This window comes from Platalea leucorodia (genome assembly GCF_965183815.1).
Source record: "Platalea leucorodia genome assembly, chromosome: 2".
NCBI classification, from domain to species: Eukaryota; Metazoa; Chordata; class Aves; order Pelecaniformes; family Threskiornithidae; genus Platalea; species Platalea leucorodia.
The window spans coordinates 132,290,786-132,317,862 of record NC_138824.1 but is presented as its reverse complement, the minus strand read 5'-3'; the positions used below and the strand labels follow the sequence as shown (position 1 = coordinate 132,317,862).

Genomic DNA, 27,077 nt, shown 5'->3' with positions numbered 1-27,077 from the left:
GAACTTGATATCTTTGAAATTTCTAACCCTCTGTTGATTAGTTCAAAATTTGTTAGGGAGACTGACAGACAGCATAGATTTATGTAAGCACTGCTTCTTCAGCCTAGGAAACCAGGTTAAAAACTGTATTATAATGCATATGTCCAGCGGAACCTCAGTGCTCTTTCACAGGCATCTGGGAAAATGGTAATGATTACCATTGCAACAACAGAAAGCATACTCTAAGGATGTCACATTTAGAATCTTTTATTAGAACCTTTAATTAGAAAACAGTATGTAGGACACAGATGCTTAGATGATGTTTCCTGAGCTCAAAACTAAGTACTAACCTAGCTCAAAAATATCTCTTAGGTGTGAAAAGATCACAGCACAATCAGTATGACTTTAAAGGCTGAATCATTCCTTTTACAACAATATTTGCCTTACCAGGCAGATTACAGCACGTCTATGGACCTTCTGAAAAGCCAATATCCTCTCTCATTTTTAATCCTCATTTGCAGAGATGATTTTTTGCTATAAGACAAGTCATGCTAATTAAGGTAACTATAGGTGAGGTAAACTGTAGACCATGTGTTTTATCTCAATCTCTCTAAAAAGGGGGAAATACCAAAAAAGGGAAACCCATTACATCGTCAAGAACATTTCAGAGACCTGATTCAGGAGCTGTTCCTTCTGGCTAGCTAGGCTACTTCAGGAATAAGTACTACAAGGCTACAAGCTGACTTTGAGAGATGTTTATAACATAAGATTAGTTAAAATGCAGAAACTTGTTTCCTTCCATGTATTTTACCTTGAAAAGATTTCCTTCAGGATCCATCATCTCACAAATAGTGCTGGAAGTGTGTTTCATAATGTATCTCCCTGCTTGTTTCTCTTCTTTCTTGCTGATGAAATTGTAAACTTCATGGGTATAAACTGCTGAGCAATCTTCATCAATGAAAAGACAGCCTGTCTTGATGGGTAAAACCTATCACAGTAAGAAGGGAAAAGGTTCAGTCCTGAAAGGTGAAATCTTCAGTTTAGAAGTACCATGAAAATGAAGAACAGATGCAAATCAAGAGAAGAGCTCTCAGACCTTTACTACTGAATCATCCAGTTTTGAGGGACTAGAGGGAGAGAAAGAAGGAAGATAAGGTCCAGGAGTTAGGCTGATGTTAGTCTCTGTAATATTTTCTTTAACCTCAGGAAATTCAAGCTTGTGATTTAAATATTAATATTTAAATATGCAGTTGTGAGGAAATACCATAGAATCGTAGAATATCTCAAGTTGGAAGGGACCCATAAGGATTATCTAGTCCAACTCCCTGCTCCTCGCAGGACTACCTAAATCTAAAATGTATGACTTAAGAGCATCATCCAGATGCTCCTTGAACTCTCACAGGTTTGGTACCATGACCACTTCCCTGGGGAGCCTGTGCCAGTGACCAACCACCCTCTCAGTGAAGAACCTTTTCCTAATGTCCAATCTGAACTTCCCCTGATGCAGTTTCATTCCATTGCCTCGTGTCCTATGGCTGGTCACCAGAGAGAGCAGATCAGCATGTCCCCCTCCGCTGTCCCCCCCAAGGAAGTTTAGACTGCGATGAGGTCACCCCTCAGCCTTCTCCAACCTGAACGAACCAAGTCACCTCAGCCGCTCCTCGTAAGTCTTGCCTTCGAGACCTTTCACCATCTTGGTCACCCTCCTCTGGACACTCTAATAGTTTGATGTCCTCCTTATATTGAGGTGCCCAAAACTGCACACAGTACTTGAGGTGGGACCACACCATTGCAGTGTGGAGTGGGACAATCACCTCCCTTGACCGGCTAGCGGTGCTGTGCTTGATGCATCCCAGGACATGGTTGGCCCTTTTTGCCACCAGGACATGGTGATTGACTCATATTCAACTTGCCATCCACCCAAACACCCACATCTCTTTCCGCAGGGCTGCTCTCCAGCCTCTCGTCCCCCAGTTTGTATGTATAACCAGGATTACCCCGTCCCAGGTGAAGAATCTGGCACTTCCTCTTGTTAAATTTCATGCAGTTGGTGATTGCCCAGTCGTCTCGTCTATCCATATCTCTTTGTAAGGCCTCTCTAGCCTCGAGGGAGTCCACAGCTCCTCCTAGTTCAGTATCATTGTCAAACTTACTTAATATGCATTCGATTCCTACATCCAGATCATTTATAAAAATGTTAAAGAGCACTGGCTCTAAAATTGAGCCCTGGGGAACCCCACTGGTGACTGGCTGCCAGCCTCATGTAATCCCATTTACTATAACTCTTTGAGCCTGACCCATCAGCCAATTGCTCACCCAACGTATTATGGACTTGGTCTAGCTGTGTGCCGGACATTTTGTCCAGAGGGATATTATGAGAGACAGTATCAAAAGCTTTGCTAAAACAAAAAAACCCTACTGGCTTCCCTTGGTCAACCAAATGGGTGACATTGTCACAAAAGGAAATCAAGCTAGTTAGGCAGGACTTTCCCCTTGTGAACCCGTCCTGGCTATGACCAACAACTGTATTGTCTCTCAGGTGTTTTTCAATAACTCCCAGAATAACCTTCTCCATAATTTTACCAGGCACCGAAGAGAGACTGACAGGCCTGTAATTACCAGGGTCTTCCTTCTTACCCTTCATGAAAATTAGGACAACATTTGCCAGCTTTTAGTTGACTAGAACTTCTAATATCTACATATTGGCAGAGTATAAAAGAGAGAGAATCATAGGATACGTGAAGGCCATAGAGAAGGGAGTTAAAATAGTCAAGGCGAGAGATGCTCATGGCAGGGATCTTGGAACACAAAGATACATTTCACTGTCACAAACTAAAAATAAATCCCACCTGATATGTTCCCCGTGGCTTTGCTATAATAGATGTCCCATCTCCAAAGACAGTACGACAAGTACCATCCTCACAATTTGTTATAACAGTAGCAAACTCAGGATTCTCTACTTGCACAGATTTCACCTTCCTTATGACAGCTTCTGAGGGTTCATCTAAGAATTAATACAGAACAACTAGACAGGAGCACATGAACCATGGAAAAGTCTTAGGATTCAATTTGCTTTTTCTCTCATAAGGCTGGACCTTTATCTCCTCAGTAAAAGACCCTCAGGCTTCGTAACTTCCTTTATCACATCATTTTATGTTAGGTAAACAATATGCAACCTTCAAGTTTTTGGTCTGTGCACTGGATACAGGAAAATCCAACAGCAAAAAACATCTGTAACTATCTGTGGCTGGTGTGGTCAGGAGAGTACTCTCTAATTTATCAAGTACAGTACTAACCGTAATGATCTGGGTATTTGTAACATACAAGTGGGACCACTGAAATTTTTTATGCCTGTGATACAAGCTCTAAGATGTGAAGAAATTCCTTTTCAGCAGCAGAAGTCAGGGAAAACAAATCAAACTGGCATGTTAATTTGGCCATTGCCTTCCCATTGAATAGACAGACCAGTTCAAGGTCATTGTTTTGATTTTTAAAATCCCACAGGGAGGTGTTCCACAACCAGAACTTTCTGTTGTGTTTGAACACAACAGTCCTGACACCCACACAGTAAATATACACTTCGTGTTAATTACAGAGCTTACCCAGCAACTGAACTAAGCGTACAGAATATACTGTCAGCCAGAAGAAATACAGGGGACCGTTAGCCCCACTTGTTTCAGGCAAATGTAGTTTCACTTCTACTAGGTGTGGCATTTTCCACAGCCGTATTCAATCAAATTTTGAATACCTGCGAGGCTGGTGTGTCCACGGCCTCTCTGGGGAATATGAGGATGCCTTGGTCCTTATACACCTATTCAGTTAAGCCTCAAATCAACTTGCTTGTTATATCAGGGTAGGTGGAGAGAGGCAAACCAACATACTAGAACTCAGGCACTGTGGTCTCATGGGAAAGGTGGGTCATGTAAGTATATACATGGAAAGAAGGCAATTTGCTTGTTTACTACAATGTAATTTTTGCACTGAATACTGATGAAAAAAAGACCAAGCGGACAAACTGAGCCTAGACTGCACTAGCGGATTTGTTACCTAGGCTATTGGCATGAGCCTTCTTTACTATATTTTGACAATTGTTTGCTTCACAAGATACAGCAGAGATAAGTGCTCCCCTTTTGATTTTACCTGTTTTCTCGCTATCCTCTGGTACAAAAAGTTCTTCACAGTTTTCATAAAAAGTCGTGATCCTAGTACCGTCAGCATGATCTACTACTCTGCTACCATCCAGCTTCTCAACAATTATCACTTCATCGTCTCGTACAGTCATAACCTGGAAGAATGAAGGAATACTCATTTATATGAGCTCTGCGATACTTGTAACAGCAACAACAGTAAAACAAGGTATTATGTACTGCAACTCTGATGAAGCTAGACTACCGCAACTTTATCTACTTCAGAGACGGAGGACTTGCATTTTCCTCAAAATCCAAAGCTTTTGTATTAGTAACAGTGTAACACAACCTGTAGGGTGTACGTTCAAAGAACAAATCCTACAACTTATATGACGGCAGCCCTGTCTCTTAGCATAGTAGACAGTGCTATAACAACACAAAAATAGTCATACCGTTCCATCAGCTGGGTCAGTTGCCTGATAGATTAAGAGTGGCTTCAGATCCATTCGCTTTGCTCCCTCAGTGCCCACTCGAATGCCTGATGGAGTTGTTGTTACCCAGGTTCCTGCCTGGTTCTCCTTAGGTTGCTCAGAATTAACCAGACCCTGCGCAATATTTTCAAACAACTCGTCTTTGTTTGGGTGTGATATACTGTTTCTGTCACTGCCTTTTCCTGCAGAAACAAAAACTTCTGTATCAGACTTGGTATTCTCTAAGGCAAAAGACAAAAATCAATAGAGCGAAGAGTTTTTGTGAGTATTGGTTTTGACAGAATTGAAAGAAGAACTATTTATCAGGCTGGAGGAGAATTACAGTTGCTGTTACTCAAAGCTGTGCCCTTGAACTAATCTTATTTAATGTGTTCATTAATGACACAGAAAAAGTAAACATCACACTAACAACATCTGATTATGACATGACTTTGGAAGGGACTATCAATGCAGAAGAAAATCTGAATGGACTACAGAAAAAAAAGCATCCAAAACTGTCCCATAAGCTTGAAGATTAAAGTAATAGGAATTTGATACAGCCTATTAGAATGAAATTTAATGCAAAAAGGAATAAAAATAATTTACGCTTCAGATAAGTTTGCAACAGTAGAAGAAAAGAAAGACCTGGAGGTATCACCCATAGAGAATGACTACAAGCGATCAGTGTGAAAATACGGTGACAAGAAAGGCAAACACAACCCTATGGCGCATCAGAAGAAAAGGGACGAAGATTCCGGTGTGAAAGGTAATGGTGAGATCTTATTATGAACGTGATAGAGGACTCTGGTCTCCCATATTCAAGAAAAGGAACTTAGTCTATGTGTATGCAAAAGACAATAGCATAGTCCAGAGAGGAGTCCAAAAGGCTTACAGCATATGCATCATAGCAAAAAAAAAAAAAAAAAAACAAAACCCAAAAACAAACAACAACAACAACAACAAAAATAGCCAAAAAAACCAGCCACAAAGACATGAAACTTTTCACCATAAATTTGTCAAGACTAAGCAGTGGAGAGAAAAGGTGGGGGAAAACGTGATCATAAATAAAGGATAAGGAATAAAGGATATACAGAGATACTAAGACTGAAAATTAGAAGATAGTTCGTCAGGGAAGTTCTCAAACATCCTTCTAGTTATCCTAAGAAATATCCTAAGAACAAGGACTTGAAAGTCTCCTTTTTGAGAGACTTTTCTCTTTGGCAGCAACTTCCAATAAATTATATGTTAATATTATGACAGGTCATAATTATTCTTTGCACCAAGTAAAACTGACAGTGATCTTGGACTACACTCTGAGGTATGAAGTAAACTTTTATTTGGTTCTTTCTCAGCCAAACAAAATAATGTAAAAATGGTTATATTGGGACAGACCACAAGTCCATACAACCAATTAATAATAACAAATAGTAGGTGCCTTGGAATACATACAATGAGAAAGAAAAATATAGCAAGTCCTCTGCAAGAGAAGCATTTCTCAATACCAAGACAAAAAACCTGTGTAACGCATAAGTAAGGATTTGACGCTACCATAGTTACAAGGATTTCTTTTAAAATACTTCGTGTTGAATGACTTTGCTACCAATGTAGTTCTTACACACCCTTTTAGAGTCCTAGCATGTTAGGAGAAAGAGAAACCTGGAGTAGGAGAGAAATTATTTGATATGAAGGTAGCAAATGAGCAGTGTGCAGCAGCTTAGTACAGATAAAATTGCATTTTCACACTGGCAGAATTTTCAGTCTAAAGAAATATGCCCTTTATTAAGTATCATCAGCCCTGCTAACTTTAAATCTGTCCAAAACGCTGGAAACGTTACCTTTCTTAATGCTGGTCTCAGGTGAAGGCTCCGAGTCTGGTAACGGTTGCTGGTTATCTGGAATTGTAGGTGGTGGTAAGACGGGGCCAGAATCAGGACTCATACTCACTGTGCCATCAGCAAACAGAATCTACAGCAATCGAGGACATACTAAAGCTTAAAATCACTTCAAACACCACTAGAAAGTCTCAAAAGAATGTGTTGCAAATGTATTAGTCACTAGAATATTGTGGGTGATAGAGCGGAAAAAAGAGACTCACAGAATGAATACAAGAAATAAAGAAGCTGTCTCAAAAAGAAAGGACTGCTAATTGCTGCAGTTTACATACATAATTAATGGGGACTCTAGTAACAAACAGGCATTGTAGAAGTAAACAGTAAAGATTATTCTTTGACTATTTAAGTGGTCAAATGTTGATGACTTTTTTTTGTAGCAGCGGTAATGCATCTGTATCACCATATTGATCTGTATTCAGGTATTCCACATGTCTAGGATTCCTGTTAATTTTTTAGCCATCAAGACAGCTAACAAAAAGAAGTCATGGTTATTTATCTTATTATAGCTGGTTTCTGAGATCTATTGTCCATTACACCCAATTCTTCCCTGTGTAGCAGGGAACAATTGCCCCTGAATTCATCACAAATACAGTACAGATGTTCGAGGTAGAAGACAGTACAATGTGGGAAACAAACGGACAACATATAGAAACATCTCAAGAGTTACAGTTACTGTAAGGTAATTCACTATTTCTTCTTTTTTGAATGCCTATCTATATGCAATACGTTCTTGATGAGTCACAAATATTAAGTTAATATAAAGAAGGACGCACTCATAAACTGCTTATAGAGAGACTATGGTACAATTATGCTAGGCACGCAAGATCTATATTCTTCTGTCAGAAGACAGTGTGTTGAGAACATATAGACATACAGCAGCTAGCTTCTTTGCAGACTTCTGAAATGGATATGTTTCTCAGAAATCCTGGCTAAATGGTTTAAGGTCTTGTCCTGGTTTCAGCTGGGATAGAGTTGATTTTCGTCTTGGTGGCCGGTATGGGGCTGTGTTTTGGGTTTGGGATGAGAGCAGTGTCGATGATACACTGATGCTTTGGTTCTTGCTAAGTAGTGCTAAGCTGTCTCTAAATAGGTGCTAAGTGGCGCTCACACTGGTCAAGGACTTCTCAGCTTCCCCTGTTCTGCCGGGGGCACAAGAAGCTGGGAGGGGGCACAGCCAGGGGGGTGCTGACCCAGACCGGCCCAAGGGCTATTCCATACCATATGACGTCATGCTCAGTATATAAGCTGGGGGAAGAAGAAGGAAGGCGGGGGGGGGACATTGGGTATGATGGCGTTTGTCTTCCCAAGTAACCGTTACGCGTGATGGAGCCCTGCTTTCCTGGGGATGGCTGAACACCTGCCTGCCGATGGGAAGGAGGGAATGAATTCCTTGCTTTGCTTTGTTTGCGTGCACGGTTTTTGCTTTGCCTATTTAAGTGTTCTTATTTATTTTACTTCAATTATTAAACTGTTCTTATCTCAACCCACGAGTTCTCTCCCTTTTACCCTTCTGATTCTCTCCCCCATCCCACTGGTGGGGAGTGGGCGAGCGGCTGCGTGGTGCTTAGTTGCTGGCTGGGGTTAAACCAGGACAGATCTAATGTAATGAATGAACATAAAGAACTTCTACTAGGAGTTGTGGTCTACTTAGAAAAAAAAACAAACAACAACTTGAGGAAATAAGGAATCATTTTGGCAGTTTCTGAGTCAAAACAGATGACTCCTCTCTTTATCAGTTTGCTAACTACACATAGAGTCTTCACTTTAAAAAGATAGTTGCTTGTAGATTGATTACAGTATCTGCAAAGATGGTATCTAGCCTATAGCACCTAAAAGGTACCAGAATTCCGGGCAACCTAAATACGTGTAAACAAAGGAGGTACTTAGGAATATAAAGTCTCTTTGATGAAAATTTAGGATACCTAAAGGTGTCTTCAGGACTGAAGAAGAGCTCAGGTCTTTTCTGGATCCCATATGACTGTTTAGATGACTGAAAAAATATATGGATGCTTTTGTGCTGCCAAAAATACCCAAAGTCCAACTAGCCCATACTTCAGATGTTTAAGTCCAGGAATGTAATACTCAAAACCATATTCAGCTATTTCCTAATCCCAAAGTTGCCTAAAATCTTCACATGCCTAAAATTTTCATCATTAAAGCTGTCTATGTGCCTTAAGTTCCGATTCTGAACAAAGTCAAGAGCATTTTAGTCTTGTCATAGCTGCATAACTCAGTGGTTACTTAACTTCTTCATCTACAAACTGGACACTTCCCTATCTCAGTTGACAAGCACAAGTTCAAGGGTAATCACACATGCAGGCTGCTTTCAGTGACATCTACTAAACATACCTGGGTAGATCCATCCATCATGTACTTTATAACAGTTCCTTGAGTGGTGATGACTCTTGACACCTCTTGTTCTGCTTGCCTTGCCACAGATGTATATAGGTGAGAGTTCTTTACCTTTTGGGGATAACTCTGCCGAACCAGAATTTCCACAGCAGGCTGCTTGGCCTGTTCTCCTTTGGTGTCTTTGTGCTTTATTTCACCTTCTGTAACCTCGTGTTCCTTCTCTCCACTCTCCATAACCTCTTCCTCCTTTGCTTCATCTGCTTTGGCCTGACCTTTCTTTACCATCTCTTTCTCAGCTTCAGCTGTAGTGGCTTCACCTTTCGAATCTGAAAACAAATTCTGCATTACTTAATACTGCGTAGCACACATTCAAACAGTGCTAACACCCAGCATCATTCCGCATGTCTACAGAAGGTATGAAACTTTAGGTGAGTAAGAGTAACCCTCCTTGGCTTCCTCTGTAATCCACAGAGTAAGGGACAGACTCTGTTTCAAAGCAGTCATCTACTCAGAAACTCTGCATCCTCCTGTGGAGGTGTCTGTCTTTCCAAATGAAAACAAGGGAAATCTGAAGATGGATTTATTATGGATGCTGAACTTTTGGAAGACTGACATTAGGTGAGAGGAATTTCCTAACTGCCCACGAAGGTGAAAATAGTTAGAGTTTCACCAAGTTTGAGTTTGTATAGAAACTGAAATCAGATATTTTGTCTACTTGAACAAATAAGGCTCTTAGATTAAATTATGACAGTGTTTTGAGTGTGCTAATGAGTATACTTATGGTAGCTGTGTCAAGAGACCACATGTATGTGTCCGTAATTGCTCTGTTCACCTCAACTATTCAGCATTTCAACTCATGCTCCTTGCCAAAATATGTATGTTTGAAAACCCTCTGCATCCTCTTTACTTCATACCAGACTGATCTGAGCACATTCACCCTAAACTGGCAAAACGTGCCAAGCTGGCTACACCCACAGGGGCATTATTAGCAGAGACAGAGATGTGATCATCCTACTCTACTCAGCGTTTGTCAGGCTACGCTTGGAGTACTGTGTCCAGTTCTGGTCCCCACAATTCAAGACAGACATGGACAGACTGGAGAGGGTCCAAAGGAGGGCCACAGAGATGATCAAAGGGCTGGTGAATCTGTCTATGAGGAAAGACTGAAGGAGTTAGGTCTCTTCTCCCTGGAGAAGGCTCAGGGGGGACCTCATCACGGTGTTCCAGCACTTGAAGGGCAGTTACAAAGAGAACAGAGGCTCTCTCTTCACAAGGAGCTACATGGAGAAGACAAGGGACAATGGGCACAAGCTGTACTGGGAGAGGTTTCATCTCAATATAAGAATTTTTTTACAGTGAGAACAATCATTCACTGGAACAACCTCTTCAGGGATGTGGTAGAGACCCCATTGCCATAGGTTTTCAAGATGCAATTGGACAGGGTACCAGATAATGTCATCTAGGCTCCCTTTTCCACAAAAGGTTGGACCAGATGATCTTTTGAGGTCCCTTCCAACCTGGGCTGTTCTATGATTCTGTGATTTTGATATTAAAAGGAAAGACATGTCCAAGAAGAAAGAGGAGGGAAGCTTTTACTAGCAATTCAGGTCTATGTGGCCAAAAAAAAAAAAAAAACCCCACCAAAAAACCATCAAGACATTCCTCTCTCATATGATTATAAATTTGTGCCGGATCCTTGAGGACCATACTACATTTATTAATGCTAATTAATACAAATTTCTTATTTTTTATTAATTTATATACAGTGGACTTACTACTTGGCTGGTTTCTAAGAGGTATGTTGTTTCATTAGCTGCCAGGAAGGCAAATGATTCTGCTGGTTTTTTTTTTATGCAACAGCTCACACATAGGACGCATTGGAATTACTGCTAGCATGTACTTGGTGTGTGTGATAAATCTGGTTTATTCCTGGATATGGGCACCTCTGCAGTTGTGCTGATCTATTTTCACATACTCAATAGCTCCAATACAGACTGGGCTGGACAGATTTGTTATACATCAGCATTAAATGACACCTGTAGGTAGTTGTTTTTAAAACTGACCGGGTGACAACAGCAGAATTCACAGTTTTCTGCTTCAAAACCTAATGGTGTGACTACAAAAATCCAAGATTTACTACAGTTTATAGTATGCAAAGATGAACCTCATGCTGGTTTTCAAAAACACTAGGAAATGGAATCATTGCAGAGGGATGTCACGCACAAACTTACAAGTATCTATATAGCCTATCGGTCTTCAAAAGGAAAATTCAATAAGGGCAGAAAGCCTTATTATGACCGTGTTCTCTGTACGTACTGGATGGCATAAACCAAAGGACTGATGAGAAGTAATTCCTGTTTGAAACTGATCATATCTTTTAGAAAGGCAACAAAACCTGATAGTAAAATACCCAGTAGCAGAGAGTCCATCGTAGCCTGGGTTAGTTTTGTTAATGATTCCTACCATTAAAAAATGAGCATAACTTAAATCTAGTATAAAGTACTACTTTTCAGTTTCAAGCCCCTCAAATTTGTAATACCTTTTTGTATACTGTGTTTACAAGCTCTCTGTTTACAAGCTATCACCAAAATTCTGTTTCCTTTGTCCTTCCAGACTGGCATCAGTCACTCCTTTGACTTTTTCTTTGGTAATTAATTTGAGTTCTCTGGTGCATAAGCTCACTATAAGATATCTCTTCCAATGCTTCAATCATTATTGTCATTCTCCCCTGAATCTTTCAAAATATGAACATCTTGTCTTGTGGACTTAAGAACAATACATACAATTGCAAAGGAGGTGCAGATATAGGTAACATAACAATCTTCCTGTTGTCACTCAAGATTCCTTGAAAGATATATATATATATATATATATATGCATTTATGAATTGAATTTTCCCAGTTTTCTTTAGTATTCCAATATACATGCATATTCAACTGATTATCCAACATGACTCCCAAGTGCTTTTTAGGGTTGCTGCTTCCCTGCCCCAATCTGTTATGTCCAACAACTTGCAATTCTAGATTTTACATTTGTTTGAAGTAAAACACATTATTTATGTTGCAAATACTATTAAATAGACGTTATGAAAGACATAGCAATCCGAGACATTAAAAAATTCATATTGTTACATCTAAACCCACCAAGGCAGAAATAATTTTCTCCTGTAATTTTAACTTCTTTTAAAATTCCTTACTTTGCAGTGGCTCGGAAAACTAACCTCCAAAACTTTCACCAAGGAAAGTTAATACTAGTCCATTGGGACAGGAGACGTTCAAACTTGGGAAAGCAAGAGCATTTGACATCACTTGTGTTTGGGAAGCCAATTCTTCCATTTCCATCTACAGAATGAAACACAAATTAGTTTTATTCCACATTTTAAAAGAATGAAGAAAAAAAAAATCAGGCTACAGATTTCAGTTGTAACAAAACATTTTAAAAAAAGAAGTGCTTTCTACCATTCATTTTTAACATTTTGAGAGCTTATGGATTCTGAAGCGGAAACATTAGCTTATTTTCTCTGATTGCGCTCTCTTCTTTCATTCCTCTATATTAACCCTTGAAGAACAACCCTTCCTAACTTTATTCATTTTGCTGAGTCATTATGCTACTTTGTACACAGCGTCAAGATGACAATAAATGGATAATGTGAAGCAGAATAGCGTGAAATAATTCTTGAAATTGCACATCAATTATTTTACTTATAATCATTAAAAGAGCACAAAAGATAAGTAAAGCAGTACTTCCAGTCTGCTGCAGATACAGTGCTGACTTGAGAAGGGGACAGGAAGGAATGTTTAGTAGTCAAAATGTGTAATTCTCTCTGTAGTGGAAACTGTTCTGATGACTAGAAAGGATGAGGTTTACCTAAGGAATGTCTGAAGACCCTGGAACATTTGGAAAAAATACAACAATAGACCCTTTGATGTCATCCGCCCAAAAACGTACGTGACAATGAACTACACTATGCCTGTCGCCATAAGATGAAAACAGTTTTGGTTTGCAGACAGAGGTAACAGAGAGAACTTGTCCTGGTATTACCCCATATTCTCAATTTTTAGGAATAGAAATACAGGGGAAAATTGGCAGATGCTTTGCCACCTGTTTTTCAGCATAAAGGATGATATACATTTTATGGTTACTTTACACAGTATCACTGGGTAATTAAGGCTATCCTCAATACCCTAAGACCATAGTCACAGGATCATGGAGTAGAAGTCACAGAATTGGGTAGAAGTCACGCTGAGTTGTCATTTACTTCTTCCTGTCTAACGGTAAAAATAATTCAAGTATGTCTACCTCGTTAGAGAAAACTGTTAACATAAACTATTTAAAAAATTTCCAGGACTGGAGGTTTCCTGGCAATCTATTCTAGTACTTCACCTTGACTAACCTTACTGACATTTTCCTATTAGTTAGCCTGAATCTCTCTTGCAAAAAATTAGTTTACTTCTGATTATATGGGTAGCATAAGAGATGGTGGTGTCCCTTTAGCTCTTTACAGAAGGCTATTCTGTTTCTCAACTCTAGATCAAACAAACCCAAACCACGCCTTTTAATCTTTCCCCACCAGTCAAGTTATCTAGACCTCTGATTTTTCTTCGTGCTTTCCTTAGAACTCTCCAGTGTGACCCACATTTTTTTTGCAGTGCAGCATCCATAACTGGACACAATACTCCAAGTGAGGCCCTACCAGCCCCGAATGGAAAATAACTTCACATATTTAGCAGGCTATCCTCATATTTATTCAACTCAATGTGGTCTTTGCCCTTCTCACAGCAAGATGGCATTGTTGACTTATGTATAGCTTGTGATCCATTGGAACTCTCAGACCTTTCTCTGCAGAACGGTTATCGGTAGAACTGTTACTCATTCTATACATATATATCAATTATTTACATCTAACTGTAGAACCTAATATTTATTCTTACTGAATTGCATCCTATTTTCCAGACCATGTCCATGTGAATTTGTCAAGTTTGCTTTGGATTTTAATCCTGTCCTCCAAAATAACTTGCAGACACACAGCCAGGAGCTGTATGCACTAATATGGATACGCTCTGTCTTTCAGAGTTTTTATTAAAACACCAAAAATGGACTGAAGACATTTTAAACGAAATAGTAAAAAGCCTTCTGGAAGAAGAGGAGGAACTTAGATGTCCTCCTGACAGAATTTTAATGGTAAGGGAATTTGTTTGTCTACAGTTTGTTTATACCACACAATTGCTGTGTGTTATGCTGAGTGCTGTTTGGCAACTCCCTACACCACCTTCCATGCTCATGCTCTTTAAATACCTACCTAAACTTGTTGAAATTAGGTCAGCAGGACTTCTTGTGGCTATGGACAGAATCCATGTTGAAAGAAGAGCTACAGCATTATTTCATCCACTAGGTAGCATGGAAGCAGCACAGCTATCTCGTGTTTAGAGAATCTTCCAATGCTATTCCTGCAGCTCTCAGTATGTTAGCATTCTTGTCTTATTCTTATTACTCTCTCCTCTCATTTGCTCTGTAATGGAAGCTATCTCCTGTTCTGATTAAACCTGCACTGCATTTAACCCTTCATTTCCATATTGCCCATTCTACCTCTTTAAACAGTTCAGCCCAGCTCTCTCAACAGAATTACGATCTCCATTCAACCTCCCTTGCCAAGGGACCTGAGAAGATAACTCATAAACCTCTCATGAGTGCATAGCAGGAGTGACTTTGAGAGAAGTGGTCAAAGTAACCAGCGTAGACAAAAGACTAATTTTTCAAGACATAGTTCTGAAAAAGAAATGAACAGATCTTTAGACCAGAAGGTAGTGATTCTTTTCGGGGCAGTGCCCTAGGAAATGGTAACAAGAACTAAAGGAGAGTTTCATGAAATGCCTTGGGAATTGGAAGCCGCTACAGTTGAATGAACTAGTGTTAATTTTCCATGGAGAAAGTCGGAGGAACAGAACAAAAGAGAAAACCGTGCAGGAAAACACGGCAGACCTGGTGCCACTCATGTTCTCTACATATCACCCAATCATCCTGTGGAAGCAGCAGAATATAAGAGGGAGGAATGACTGAGTTAATGGAAAATGATTGGTCATGAAAAGTGTTATATGCAGTACATTGGACTTAAATTTGGCTCAGGTTGAGAACCTGGACATAACTCATACCCTTGCTGGTCTGTGAGACCACTGGATCAAACAAACCTCTGATGGTTGCCTAAAATATTCTGCCAATAGTTAGCTAATGACCTGAAATAAGCTAGGTTAGTCATTTTGCAGAGGGCAATGGTGACCCATTTCTGAACTCATATGGCCTCCCCCACTCACATGTTTTTATGCCAAAAAAAGCTTCTCACAGAGTTTTGTGGAAGATGTTCAAGATTAAACGCTATGCATTTCTGATGCACATGGTCCTGTGATTCCTGTATTACTCTGTGCTAAGTATTCCATAACAGAAATTCAGAATCTGCTTTCGAAATGTCATCCCTCCTTTCGAAAGGACTGTCCTGTGGTAGAAGTACTTCAGTTATGGGCAAAAGTAACTTCCTCAAGTTGCTGGTTCCTGGCTTGTGATCAGCTAGAAACACCAAATTGCAGAGCAAGCTTTTGCAAAACTGTCTCCACTAATTTACCGGTTGGTTTGACTTTCTAATACAGGTTTTGGAAAGCACAGAAAAGTTCTCCTACTTGGTTACACTAAAAATTAATTTCTAGAGCAGTTCTAGTCACTGAGATATTAATAATGTAACAGGTGTAACTGTAAAGCCAAAACGGACAAAAGTATGTGGACCATGGAAGACACGCTGCTTTATATCACGGAATCATAAAGGAACTTTAACTTCATTAACAGCTGCCAACATGTACATCTGAGAACAACTGGAAGAGTAAAACATACCCTTAGAAGCACCATAAATTGTTAGGAATTTGTCAAGGCACAGCTCAAAGCCATCTGAGAAGAATATATGTTTCTGTTACATAAGTTTATGTATTTGAATTTTTGTTTCTTTTCTGTGTTCATTGGATAATATCTATTCTCTCACCTTTCCTTCTTCTTGCTTTACCAGGTCACCAGGTGGTGGAGGGCCTATTTTGCTATGGCTTGCTTTTGCAGACAGCAGAGATTTTCCTGATTTTTGTTTGGCAGACTTATCTTTTTTTCCAGAAGCTGATGTGGCAGGAGAAATTATGGTCGGAATATGAACAGAAGGGATGTTCAGAATTCTTGCTAAGACAGGATCTGTTTTATCATCTAAGGAAAGGAAAAGCAATATTTTTAATGCAATTAAGTTTCATAAATGTAGATAGCCACATTTTATTTTTAACAAGATTTTGTAAACTAAATCTTACCTTAGAAATAACAACCTCTGTGTGTGGGGGTTATTATTTCAGATAGAGGGGCTGAATATATGAAATTATTTAAAAAAAAAAAAAAAAAAAAAAAATCTTTCCACAGACTGACTACTTGTCAGCCTAAAAGGCATCTTGAAACTATTGCTTCCCACAGGTCATCACTTGTCTCTCAAAAATAGAACACACAATTTTAAAAAATTCTCTTTTACCTCCAGAATACTTAGGCGGAGACATTTTGAGTCTAGTGCCTAGGAAATGATCACTGTTGTTATGCTTTATCATGGGCTGATCCAGCACGGACCGACGCCAGCAGTTTTGCACTACGTAGCTCTATTTTGCTATAATGATACAAAGTAGCAGGATAGCTGACATGAAGGATTCTGAGGCAATTGTCCAATAAAATCGTTAGTGAATATAACCCATCCACTCAGGTGAGTATAAATATCCATGTGAATACTGCAAACTGGGTATAAGAAAGTTCTGTATATTAGTGAGGGGAGCTATCCTTCACAGCCACCCGTGCTGTGAAGTGGAGCACGCTCAGTTTCAGATGACACTACTTTCCAGAGTGCTGAATTTAGGAACAGAAGCCATTACAGGCTCTTGACCCCTAAGGAAATTTCACCTACCCCTTTGCTCTGGTTGCTCTGAAAAATGAGAACATAGTGTTTGAGGGTAACAATGAAAAAGAGTGGATTGTTGAGATTGAGGGAAAGTGTCCTCAGAAATCTTGAGAGAAATGGGAAATTCCAGAGGACCGTCAGATTAAGGAAGGTTTCCTTCCTCCTGTACACATAAGCAGATTTCTAGCACTTGGAGTTGTACTCTCATGATTTCATTAAGGCACAAAGAGCAAGTGCAAAGGTTCAGTAATACCCAGAGACGAAAGCCCTGCAGGTCCTCAAGCAGTGCCAGACTCACAAAGCCATGAGGAGCTTACTTCTAAGTCTGGTTGTAAGGTGGTCTGAAGTTAGATTTTGGTCATGCTAGAAAAAACAACTAATAATTCAAAACTTAAACAAATATTAACATTTAACCAATAATTGAAAAAGATGCATAAAGATGGCAAATGGCCTGAGAACCTTTTGTTGTCTTAGCTTCCCTAAAAGGAAAATGGAAGAGAGAAAATGAGAAAAAAACAATAAGAAAAATGAGAAAAAAAAACAATAAAAAAAATGAGAATTAGAGAGGTTCCAGAAAATTATTTTAGTAATGCAGGGAAAATGAGTAATTTGCACCCAATTTAACCAATCAGTGGAGAGAAACCACAGATTACATGGCATACCGTTCTACATTAGGGATGGATAGCATATGAGAATAGTCTAAACCAGAATATCTCTGGTTAGAATTTTTCTGAGCACTTACGATACAAACACCCACAAAGGGAATTAGGCATAAGCAAGTGATTGTAGAAAAACTGCAAACAATCAAAGAATGCCCATCACCAGTGCTGCACTAAAGCTCAACATGGCAAGGATTATTCTAATGTAGAATAGGGTGCTTATGGTAGATGTGAAACAGCCTGACCATCACACCTGACATGTAGGTGTTTAATTAGACATGTCTCTCTCTTATGCCAAAACACAAGTTTCCTCAGTCCACTACACTGTGGATGCTCTCTTGGCCCAAGTTTAAAAAGTCCTCTTTTAGTAAATAATTTGTAAAATGTATTTGAATATTAAAAACTGAGTATATAGTTGAATGGTGTACCACACTCCACACAAAGATGCATTCAATTAAATGTTTTCATATTTTAAGAGCTGAAAAATGCTGGGATTATTTTCTGATTAGAGGAGGGTTTCACTTTTATACGTATGATGGTTTCAGTGGCCTTTCAAATGTAATGGAAACAAAAAGCTCTTGGTAAAAGCAGACGCTATTTTCACTGTGGTTTTGCGAAGCAATTGCTTCCAGTCGGTGAATGTGTTTATTGAAAGACTGAGAGAAATGCCTCATTATGTCTGCACAACTGTAACCTAAAGTCCAACTCCTAATGTAAAATGAAAGTTCCATAATCACCTATATAAGTTTAGAAAAATATTATTTCTTGGAAAACCAAGAAGACTCCTCAGCAAATCACATTTTCTTTGGCTCAAATTAATTGGCTGATTTTGCTGGGCTACTTAATAACAATACTTGCAAGTTTCTCTCTGCACTGCTCTATTTTCACAGTAAGTATAAAAGCACAGAGACCTCCCTCCATTTTGAAATTTGAATCATAGAATATTCGTGACAATGTAATCTCACCTCAAGCCTTGCTCAAAATTCCCCACCACGTAGTAACAGCTGCTGAGAAAGGCAGAATTGCATGCAACAAATTATTGGGTTAAGGAGTACATGAAAGAAAAAAAAAAAAAAAAAAAAAGAATTCCCCCTATGGTTCTCAAATATCCTCTTCTATTTGCTTACTTTACCTGCTGTCTTCCCTGTAGGTCCGTAATAGCTCAGGGACAGCTGGATTCCATTTTCCAAGGTGGCTGAAAAAGATCCAAACTTGCTCACAGCTTTCTTTTGATTTTTCAAATTTCCTTTAAGAAAAATTTGAATGCATTTTAAAGATAGCAACACATACCAGAACCACCCGACCTGTAAACCAATGACTGGTGTGAACAGTGGCACCTTAATGTGGACGACTAACCTGTAAAATAGATTAATATAGAACAGGAAAAACTTTATCATTCCACTCATAGGGTAGTATGTAAGTCAGTTTTGTGTAATATAGCTTCGATTTTTCATCTAGAAAGTGCATTTTAATTAAATTAAAATTCTTCATGGAACGGTGACTCTCTTCATTTATTTCCTTGCTTTGGAAAAGAGACTGGTTTGCATCTGTTGACCTGTACTGTGCTTCTACATCTTGGTAAGATCTTTCTACATGGTGCTTAAGTCAGCCGGCTGGATTTTTACTTCTATTTACAGAACACTGATCTTACGTACCCTCTGCCATTCGTAGGAATTTATTTTATGTTAGCTGATAAGGTTTGCATCCAATTACTAAATATCTCAAACTATTAATTCTTTATATAAATGATGTCATTCCGCTAACCTGAACTCATTTTCTGTTCTTCATTAATTTCTTGCACTTCGATTTCTTTTATATTTTTCTTGGGGTCTGTGATATGAATGAAGAAATTGTGGTTGTCTTTTATCACTTTCACCTTTACCAAAGTTAGGTCTGCAAAGCAACAGGATACTGTTATTGCTCCCACCAGGCTTCAGAACTGCCCCGTGCCAAAAAAAAAAAACAAACCCACCCTGCACCTGCAACTATAAAGCACACAAAAAAGAAAATTGCTCAGAAGTGGACTGAATTGCTTAGCAGTAGACCAAGAAGATAAAATTAAGGTTATCTGAGTTTAGACTAAATATTCAAAAACTTCCTGACAATTAGATCTGAGAGGCTGCAGAACAACCCCGTTGCTTAGATATATTGAATTTGACTGGACAAATTATTGGAACGTGCAGTCTTGGAATACCATGCATTGGTTGCCATTGAACAGATAAATATGAACAAATTTCTCTCCATTTCTAATTTTCTGGTACTTGATTTATTTATCAATTGTTAGCATACTACAGGAAAATGTAAACATTAGTAGCGAGAGAGGCTAGTATGGAATTACATAGTACTTTCAATGTCTTTAACTGAATTTCTACCACTGAGACACAAAAAAGCATTTATGGACCAAGAAACTATGCCATCAGTTAGTAACTGAGTCAAAACAACACATAAAGAATTAAAGAATCACCTTTTACAAACTTTATCTTCTCTACTTGAATCTGTCCTCCATCAGATGGGAAAAGATACCGATTGGTTCCTGATACTTGAATGAGATCCTCCCCTGTATTGTAGCCAAGAAACTGGAAAAACACGTTTTAGATTATGTATAAGTGTAAGGCAGAAGCCATGAAAGGGCAAATAAAGGACATCAGCAGGATCCCACTGTTCTGGTCAACATTTTTGCTTAGATATTTAACTAATGTAATAATGACTTTACCAAATACATAGCACGTTATTCTCGTATCCAAATAATTTCTCAGTTACTAATTGCAGTAACTTGTTACACATAAGAGCAGAATCTGGTCCTTCAGTGGTATGGAGCCATTACGGAAACTGAAGAGTAGCAAGTAGACTGGTGGTCTAACATAAAATGGGAAGGGAAGAAAAATTCTGACCATGTACAAAACGACAAGGTACAATGCCATGGGATCAGATAAAGGGCAGATAAAGATTCAGCTTTCCACCCTCTAGATTTTGGAATTCAGACACTGTAAATCTGATTCTTAGATTGCTGTGCCTTCCAAAGAGCCACAAATTGGCAAAAACGAGATGAGTGTACTCAAGTAAGTTCAGACTGAAGTGTTATATATCTCTGAATCTGAAGTCTGTACTCAAGCAAGTTTAGACCAAAATATATTGACCTTCGCAAGTTTTGAATGGAAGGCTTAGGCTCCACAAATATGAAGTGGTGCAAACTGCCTAAAAACTGTTTGGACACAGCTAGTGAAGAGTTCCCTCTGTAAGAAATATCCCTATGTTAATATATCAGGCAGAATAGCTTGTATTAGGGCACTCCAAGAGCATGAATTTTGAAACAGGAAACGGAAGAAATGGCAAACTCTGTTTACTTGATTTCCAACGTGGACAGCCAAAACTTCAACTAGATCTAGCAGTCCCTGCATATGGGAGCTGGAACAGGTCTTTATGTTCCCCTTTCCTACTCTCTGGCCCTCCAAGTCATGGGGGTTGGGCAGGAGGCCAACTACCTCCTCCTGGAAAAAAAATAAAAAGTTGCAGAAATGACGAGCATCAGAAATGGCGGGGATGGAGAAAATCAGTAACGAAGTGAGGAGGAGGAGATGGAGCTGGATCGGTCGTGTCCTGAGGGGGAAACCGACGGAAGACTGCGCTGTGGCCCTTGACTCCAGAGCACACAGCCGCGGACCGATCGAAGTGGAAGAACGATGTTCCCGCCTTGTGTGCCTCCTGGCACTGAGAGAATTCAGATTCAGATTTCCTACTCTCTCCCATGAAAATCACATTTTCAGGCAAAATTCAACTCATATATATATATTTTCCATGGGCACAAAACCATGATCAACTTATCTTTGTGTTCATGTCATATACACGAAAAACCATCCAAGTTAATTAAATAGTTGTGTGTAGGATAATCTTAAACATCAGAAACTGCTTTCCAAAACTTTTAGGAAAGGATCTGCTGCTAAAACGATGGAGTTAAACAAGACCTACTTAGGCTTAATTTGTCCTGAACTCCAATTTCACAATGGATAATAGCTTTGCTATGATCTAGACTCTCTATATAAATAGGTAGCACTTCCCTAACATGGTGCAATAATACATCTCCTTACCTTATAAACTTTCTCAGAATGTGGTTCTGGGATGCTGGGATCCTCCTGAAGTTCAGGAGCTTTTGCCGGCTCATCCTCAAACTTCTCTTTGGAAGATTTCTTATTGGAACCTTTACTTTCTTCATGTATTAGCTCCTGTCCTTTCTTTTGGGATCCTCCCAAATTTTCTTTTTTTCCATTTTTTACTTCCTTAAGTTGTTCTTCCTCTAGTAATCGGTCCTGCTCCGCCTTCCAAGCCTACATTAAATGTTAGGAATTCAAATAACTGGTTCTCTTTGTGTTACAAGGTATTTTATATGGGCATGCTGAAAAGACTATAAGTAAACAAACTCAAAGGAACCATGTTTTAAGTCACTCACATGTTTTCCAAACGTGTCTACGGTTTTACAATATTACGCACTGTATTTTGCATAAAATTACTGACTCATTCAATCCACAGGATCAGTCATTTTTGACCACAGAAGACATATCAGATGATTACTTGTATCTTACACATTCAGTCATAAAAGAATTATTTTGTTTTGTACTTTTCCACAATGCTTATCACCAAATCAGAATTCATCACTGGTATTAGTTTATTCCCAAAAATGCAACTGTGAGATAAAATGATTTTATTGTATTACAGAAAGAGGAATGAGGTATCAATGCCAGAATTATCAACTTATATCAGGAAGACAACAAGAAACATCCAAGATTCTCCATAGTATTTAGGGCTTTGTAGCATTTTATATTCTAAGCATACCAAAGCACAAGCATTTCTGTGGAAGAAATGGGAAGCATTCATAGCTACAAGTTAGGCATTAGCTGTGCTTGAGCTGTGCCAGCTCAAGTTGAGTACCCGGGAACTGGTTAGCGCCATTTCATAGCTACATTGCAATATCGGTACTTAATGTACAGAGCATTACACCCTGTAAGAGAGATGAGGCATACTATGACTGTAAGGAGTCAAAAAAAAAAAAAAAAAGCGTGGGAGATTTGTACAGAGTAATGGACAGTACCAGTGCTAAGACTTAAAAAATGTGTGCTTAACTCCTACCTCAGCCAGAAACTTACTGTGTGAACCTAGGCAAGTCAATTCATCTATAGTGCATGACCACGGTCTACGTCTGTAAAATGGGATTCTCCGTCATAAGGGAACTCTGAGGTATCATATTTACATTCCTTAATTTCAAAGAGATGTACATAGTGAAAGTAGGAGTTGGGTACATAAGTACTTCCATGAATCTGGATCTTATGTTTTCATAGCTTAATAACCAGAAAACTTCAATGAGGAGTAGGATATTATCCATAACTCTCATTACCTAGTTCTGCAATTATAAATTGCTTTTGGAATGTCTAGTCTAACTCCAGTCTTCCCTTAAGAAAATAACATAAGTGAATCAATTAGGAATAAATTAAAGAAAACAAGAAATAAAGTATACAAGAAATAGTCAAGAACAGAAAAACTAAGAGGATTGAGTCAAGTCTATGTAAGAATGAAGGCTTACCTTCCTGGGAAAGCAGTGTTATTTAGTCCATTTCAGAAACATACATATTTTTGCCTCACCTTTAGAGAGCCTTCTCTGATAAAAGGACTTTTTCCATTGTCGCATTGAGACTCTGGAATAGTCTCCGTTATGCTCTCAGGTTCTGACGTGCTGCCTTTGAGAAAAGAAAGGGGAATAAATGAGGTTATAAAATATATGAAAATAGAGTAATTTTAAAAAAAAGGAAAATAAAAATAAAAGAAGTGCAAGTAAATTAAAAAATATATATTTGTAAACAGTAAAAGTATAAAAGTAGAATAAAGAAAATGTTAAATATTTTTAGAGATAAAATAGAAAGACTATTCAGGTTAGAAGAAACTTATCTGACAACTAGTATTACTTGACAGTCGTAACTAGGGACCACATATGCTAAACAATATATCAACATATTTAAAAACTCAATCTCTGCTTCTTGCTATCGAAGGCTTTGCTCCTGCAACAAGACTTTTTTTTTTTTTTTTATGCAGATAAGCAATACTGAATAAACAATAAGCAGTATTTATTATTTTTGGTACTACCACTGTTCCAGAATTCAGATCCAGTGCTTTAATCAGCTCACCAAATGCCAGAACAAACTCAATACCAGAATCATAGATATTACAACCTTTCAAGTCAAAAAAGTGAATAAATGCTGTCTGAACCTTCAAACTTTCACTAAAGAAACACTTACCATATCCCCTGTTTACTATTAGGACTTAATAGCATCTATAACTCATGAAAAGAGTATCTCTCTAGGTGTGTAGTTTTATATCATGCTTGGACACCCAATATTTACCTGCTAGAAAAGATAAATTAAACTACACTACCCAAAACTTCTACTTAAATTACTTTGTATTAAACAGTACAAATTACAGTGTGGGCTACAGCACTACCAGTGAAATTGAAATCACCTAAATACACTGTTGCCCATCTGCACGTCCCAGCTAGAGGCGATTATCTTCTTTCAGCAAGCGAACTTCTCTACAATTCTTATCTGTCATGAGGCACCAGACAGGGCAAGACTCAATCTAGCTCCTGTGACAGCTAGGTAGGTACAAGTTACGATTTAGAAGTCATAACTGTCCTTTCAGCTTCCAAACTATAATCAGACGTGTTAATTGGGCTGAGGAATAACATTCCTATTTTTGTAAATGCTAATTACTAGTACTAGAAGGTTTCAAAGTGCATTCTCAAAGAAGGTGAACAAAGCAAAGGCTAAATATCAACAAATCATTGTTAATACCATTTAAATACATAAATAAGCAATTTGGACAAAAGTTTTCTTTTGTCAAAGGGGGTTTCCAGATTTTGCTGCCTGCTCAACAGTTACTGCTTACAATTTTCACCATCCAAAATGTTGCTCGTGATTAAAGTTTGCTCTGCAGTCTAGCCAACTCTGGATTCCAGTTTTAGCTTCTAGCCCACAGCTTCTGACTTCCAGCTTTTATCCTGCCCTTTTAAAAAGTAATTTTCCTGAACCGTGTTGCCAACTTTAACTACTGCTCATCTCTTCCTATGTTCAGTCATCTAAACAGAAATTCATATTTGTATGTAATCCTTAAAGTAATTCCATTAAATAAACACAGCTATTGTAAATGTAAATTGACATTAAAGGTCTCGGTTTTCAGAACAGAGGATGATGCAGAATATTTAAACATATGCATTTAATTCATTTCAAAACATATTTAAGTCTATACAGATGACAAAACAAGGCTACCCTATGAAAAAATACATGCGATTCTGCTCTGAACAACTTTTGGTCTCAGCACTCAACATGAAAAATGAATTTTCTAGGATAAAACAAAAAGATACCCACTTTTAGCTTTCTCAGGGAAGACAGTTTTTTTGACAGCACATGCAGACAACTCAAAAGGTTTTTCTGCCATGGCTTTTTCCAGTTTAAGAGACTCTATTTCCTTAGCCATCTTCTCTTCTTGGTATTTGACTTCTTCCTCTTTCACCCAGTCTTCAACTGAGTTGGCCACCAGCTCAAGATAGTTCCTGAAAAGTACAACATTCCTCTATTTACCATAATACAGTTTTCACTAATATGATTTCAGGTCAAACAAGATCACTTGGCTTCTCAGTTTCTTATACAAATATTATTCTATAACCTTTGAGAGAATGCTTGTGTTTGACAGGGTTTTGCTCGGTTTTTACAGGAGCTGATACTTTTGCCTGGCTGCTATTTGCTTAATATACCTCACTGTTTTACCACCAGGATAACTTATTTTCTTAGTTGCTCTTGGTTTATATTGTCTTTTAGAATACACTTCATTTGTTTGTTCAGCAGCTGAGGAGGTGTTATTCTATTTAATTTCTAGCTCTTCTTTATCAGTTTGACAAGCAAGGTGCTTGGAAATTGCCATCCAAATCCAGATTAGAGAATCAGTGCACAGTAGCCTGGCATAAATTAAGAATATTCACAGTTAGCAGTTGAAGCAAACACTGAATGACAAACTGATCCAGAGTTTGCAGCTGGTATCAGTAGTTGCATTGTCTCGTCTTCCAAAGATGCCCGAAATGACTGCCAAAATAGTTCATTGTGAACAACTGCTTCCAAGGTAGGATGAAGCCTGGAAGTCTTACATGCAGTTACCACTCAACCCCTTGTTTGGAGTGTTACCCTAATTCTTTACAGTTCTTCACATTTGCAAAACTAAAGGGGGCTTTTAAAGAACACGTAAGATTCAGTTGTTGTGTCTTCACAATGTTTTGCATTTGTAAGTTCAAGATGATTCAATTGTACTCAAAAGCTCCGTATGCGTTACAGTTTTTGGTTGTGAACACGTAGGCGGCACAACCAATTCTTGACCTCATGACAGTTTTAAAGTTCTTATTGCAGCATTACATTGTATATGCAAGAGAATTAGGCTACCTACACAGACTAGAGATGTATACGCTTCATGTACAGCTTAAAGATACGCAAGTCTCTCCCAGCTCCTGCAATGTTCATGGAGCCTGCTTTGGGAAACTTGCATAGAGAAACTGTTGACCGTATACTCAGTAGGAACAAGGTGACTCTGGTTGTATCTGAAGAAAAGTGCACAAGCTATAAAAACAAAGGTGTTGAAAACAAAAGGCAAAACTAGGCTGGAACCTAGAGTTGCCAGTACTGGAATAACTTGAAGATGAATATATGTTATAAATAAAAAAGAGATTATTCGCATGGAAAATATTTTAGGGCAATGAAACAGTCATTCAAAGTCAAAAATACACATTCTATTAATATGTATTCTGATGTCACTACTGCCAATGTCTGACTCAGAATCATTTCTCAGAAAGGATTATTCTTTTCCAGTAACTCGTGTAATGTGTTTACTATGAAACAGTAAACAAATGTCATTAAGATTAACTTTGAGCAAAAGAATAGTTTTGATGATGTCTGAATTCATTTGGCTTCCTGTTAGAGTGGTCACTTATCCTAACCAGAGTCGAAATGTTTTATACACACATGTCACTGCAGGTACACGTGTATCTCCTTAGTCAGTAGCATCCATTGGGTTTCATGGGCAGCCTCCTGCTGCCTACCCTTTGAACAGCACAATTCCTGAATTTTCAGACATTCTACATGAACTATGGGACCTGATATCCGTAGAGAAGAAGGAAGGGTAACAGGGCTCTCCAGAGGCAAAAGTTGCTGCAACATGAGAGATTTAATTTCCCCCTTGCATGAGAATTCGCTGTACCAGGACCCACTGTAACCAACCGATCAGCAGGTAAGAGAAGTATATTCCAGACAGCAAATACGGAACAACCCTACAAAGTGGGTCTGTGGTCTGTAAGATGTCACAATAAAGAAGTAACAAGTAAACACAGGTAGAGAACTAACAGAGAGAGAGTCAAGCACAGCATCTGTTGTGTATTTGTAACTGTGGTGAAAGTGTGACTCTTAAATACATCCCCAAAATTAGAATGATAGTAATTTTAATGAAAGGAAAATCAATAAATTGTTACTAAACTCATCAGGAGCCAGTTATTTCATACAAAGGTAAAAACCAGTAATAACACTGCTTAATTAATAAGTAGGGTTTGTGCCTGTTTCTGGCAACTC

At 38.5% G+C, this 27,077-nt stretch overlaps 1 protein-coding gene across 1 annotated transcript in view; it reads right to left on the bottom strand.

Annotated features, from left to right (window-relative positions):
• The window catches only part of SPAG17 (sperm associated antigen 17), a gene marked incomplete at both ends in the record, with an annotated part of 108,802 nt that overhangs the window by 26,069 nt on the left and 55,656 nt on the right, over positions 1-27,077 (bottom strand). The window contains 14 exons of the mRNA XM_082336821.1: positions 791-967; positions 2,829-2,983; positions 4,120-4,264; positions 4,559-4,779; positions 6,412-6,541; positions 8,818-9,146; positions 12,041-12,161; positions 15,842-16,050; positions 18,566-18,679; positions 19,198-19,326; positions 19,898-20,009; positions 21,519-21,755; positions 23,065-23,155; positions 24,836-25,024. Coding sequence (XP_082192947.1) covers positions 791-967; positions 2,829-2,983; positions 4,120-4,264; positions 4,559-4,779; positions 6,412-6,541; positions 8,818-9,146; positions 12,041-12,161; positions 15,842-16,050; positions 18,566-18,679; positions 19,198-19,326; positions 19,898-20,009; positions 21,519-21,755; positions 23,065-23,155; positions 24,836-25,024 — 2,359 coding nt within the window. The remainder of the gene's footprint in view (positions 1-790; positions 968-2,828; positions 2,984-4,119; positions 4,265-4,558; positions 4,780-6,411; positions 6,542-8,817; positions 9,147-12,040; positions 12,162-15,841; positions 16,051-18,565; positions 18,680-19,197; positions 19,327-19,897; positions 20,010-21,518; positions 21,756-23,064; positions 23,156-24,835; positions 25,025-27,077) is intronic.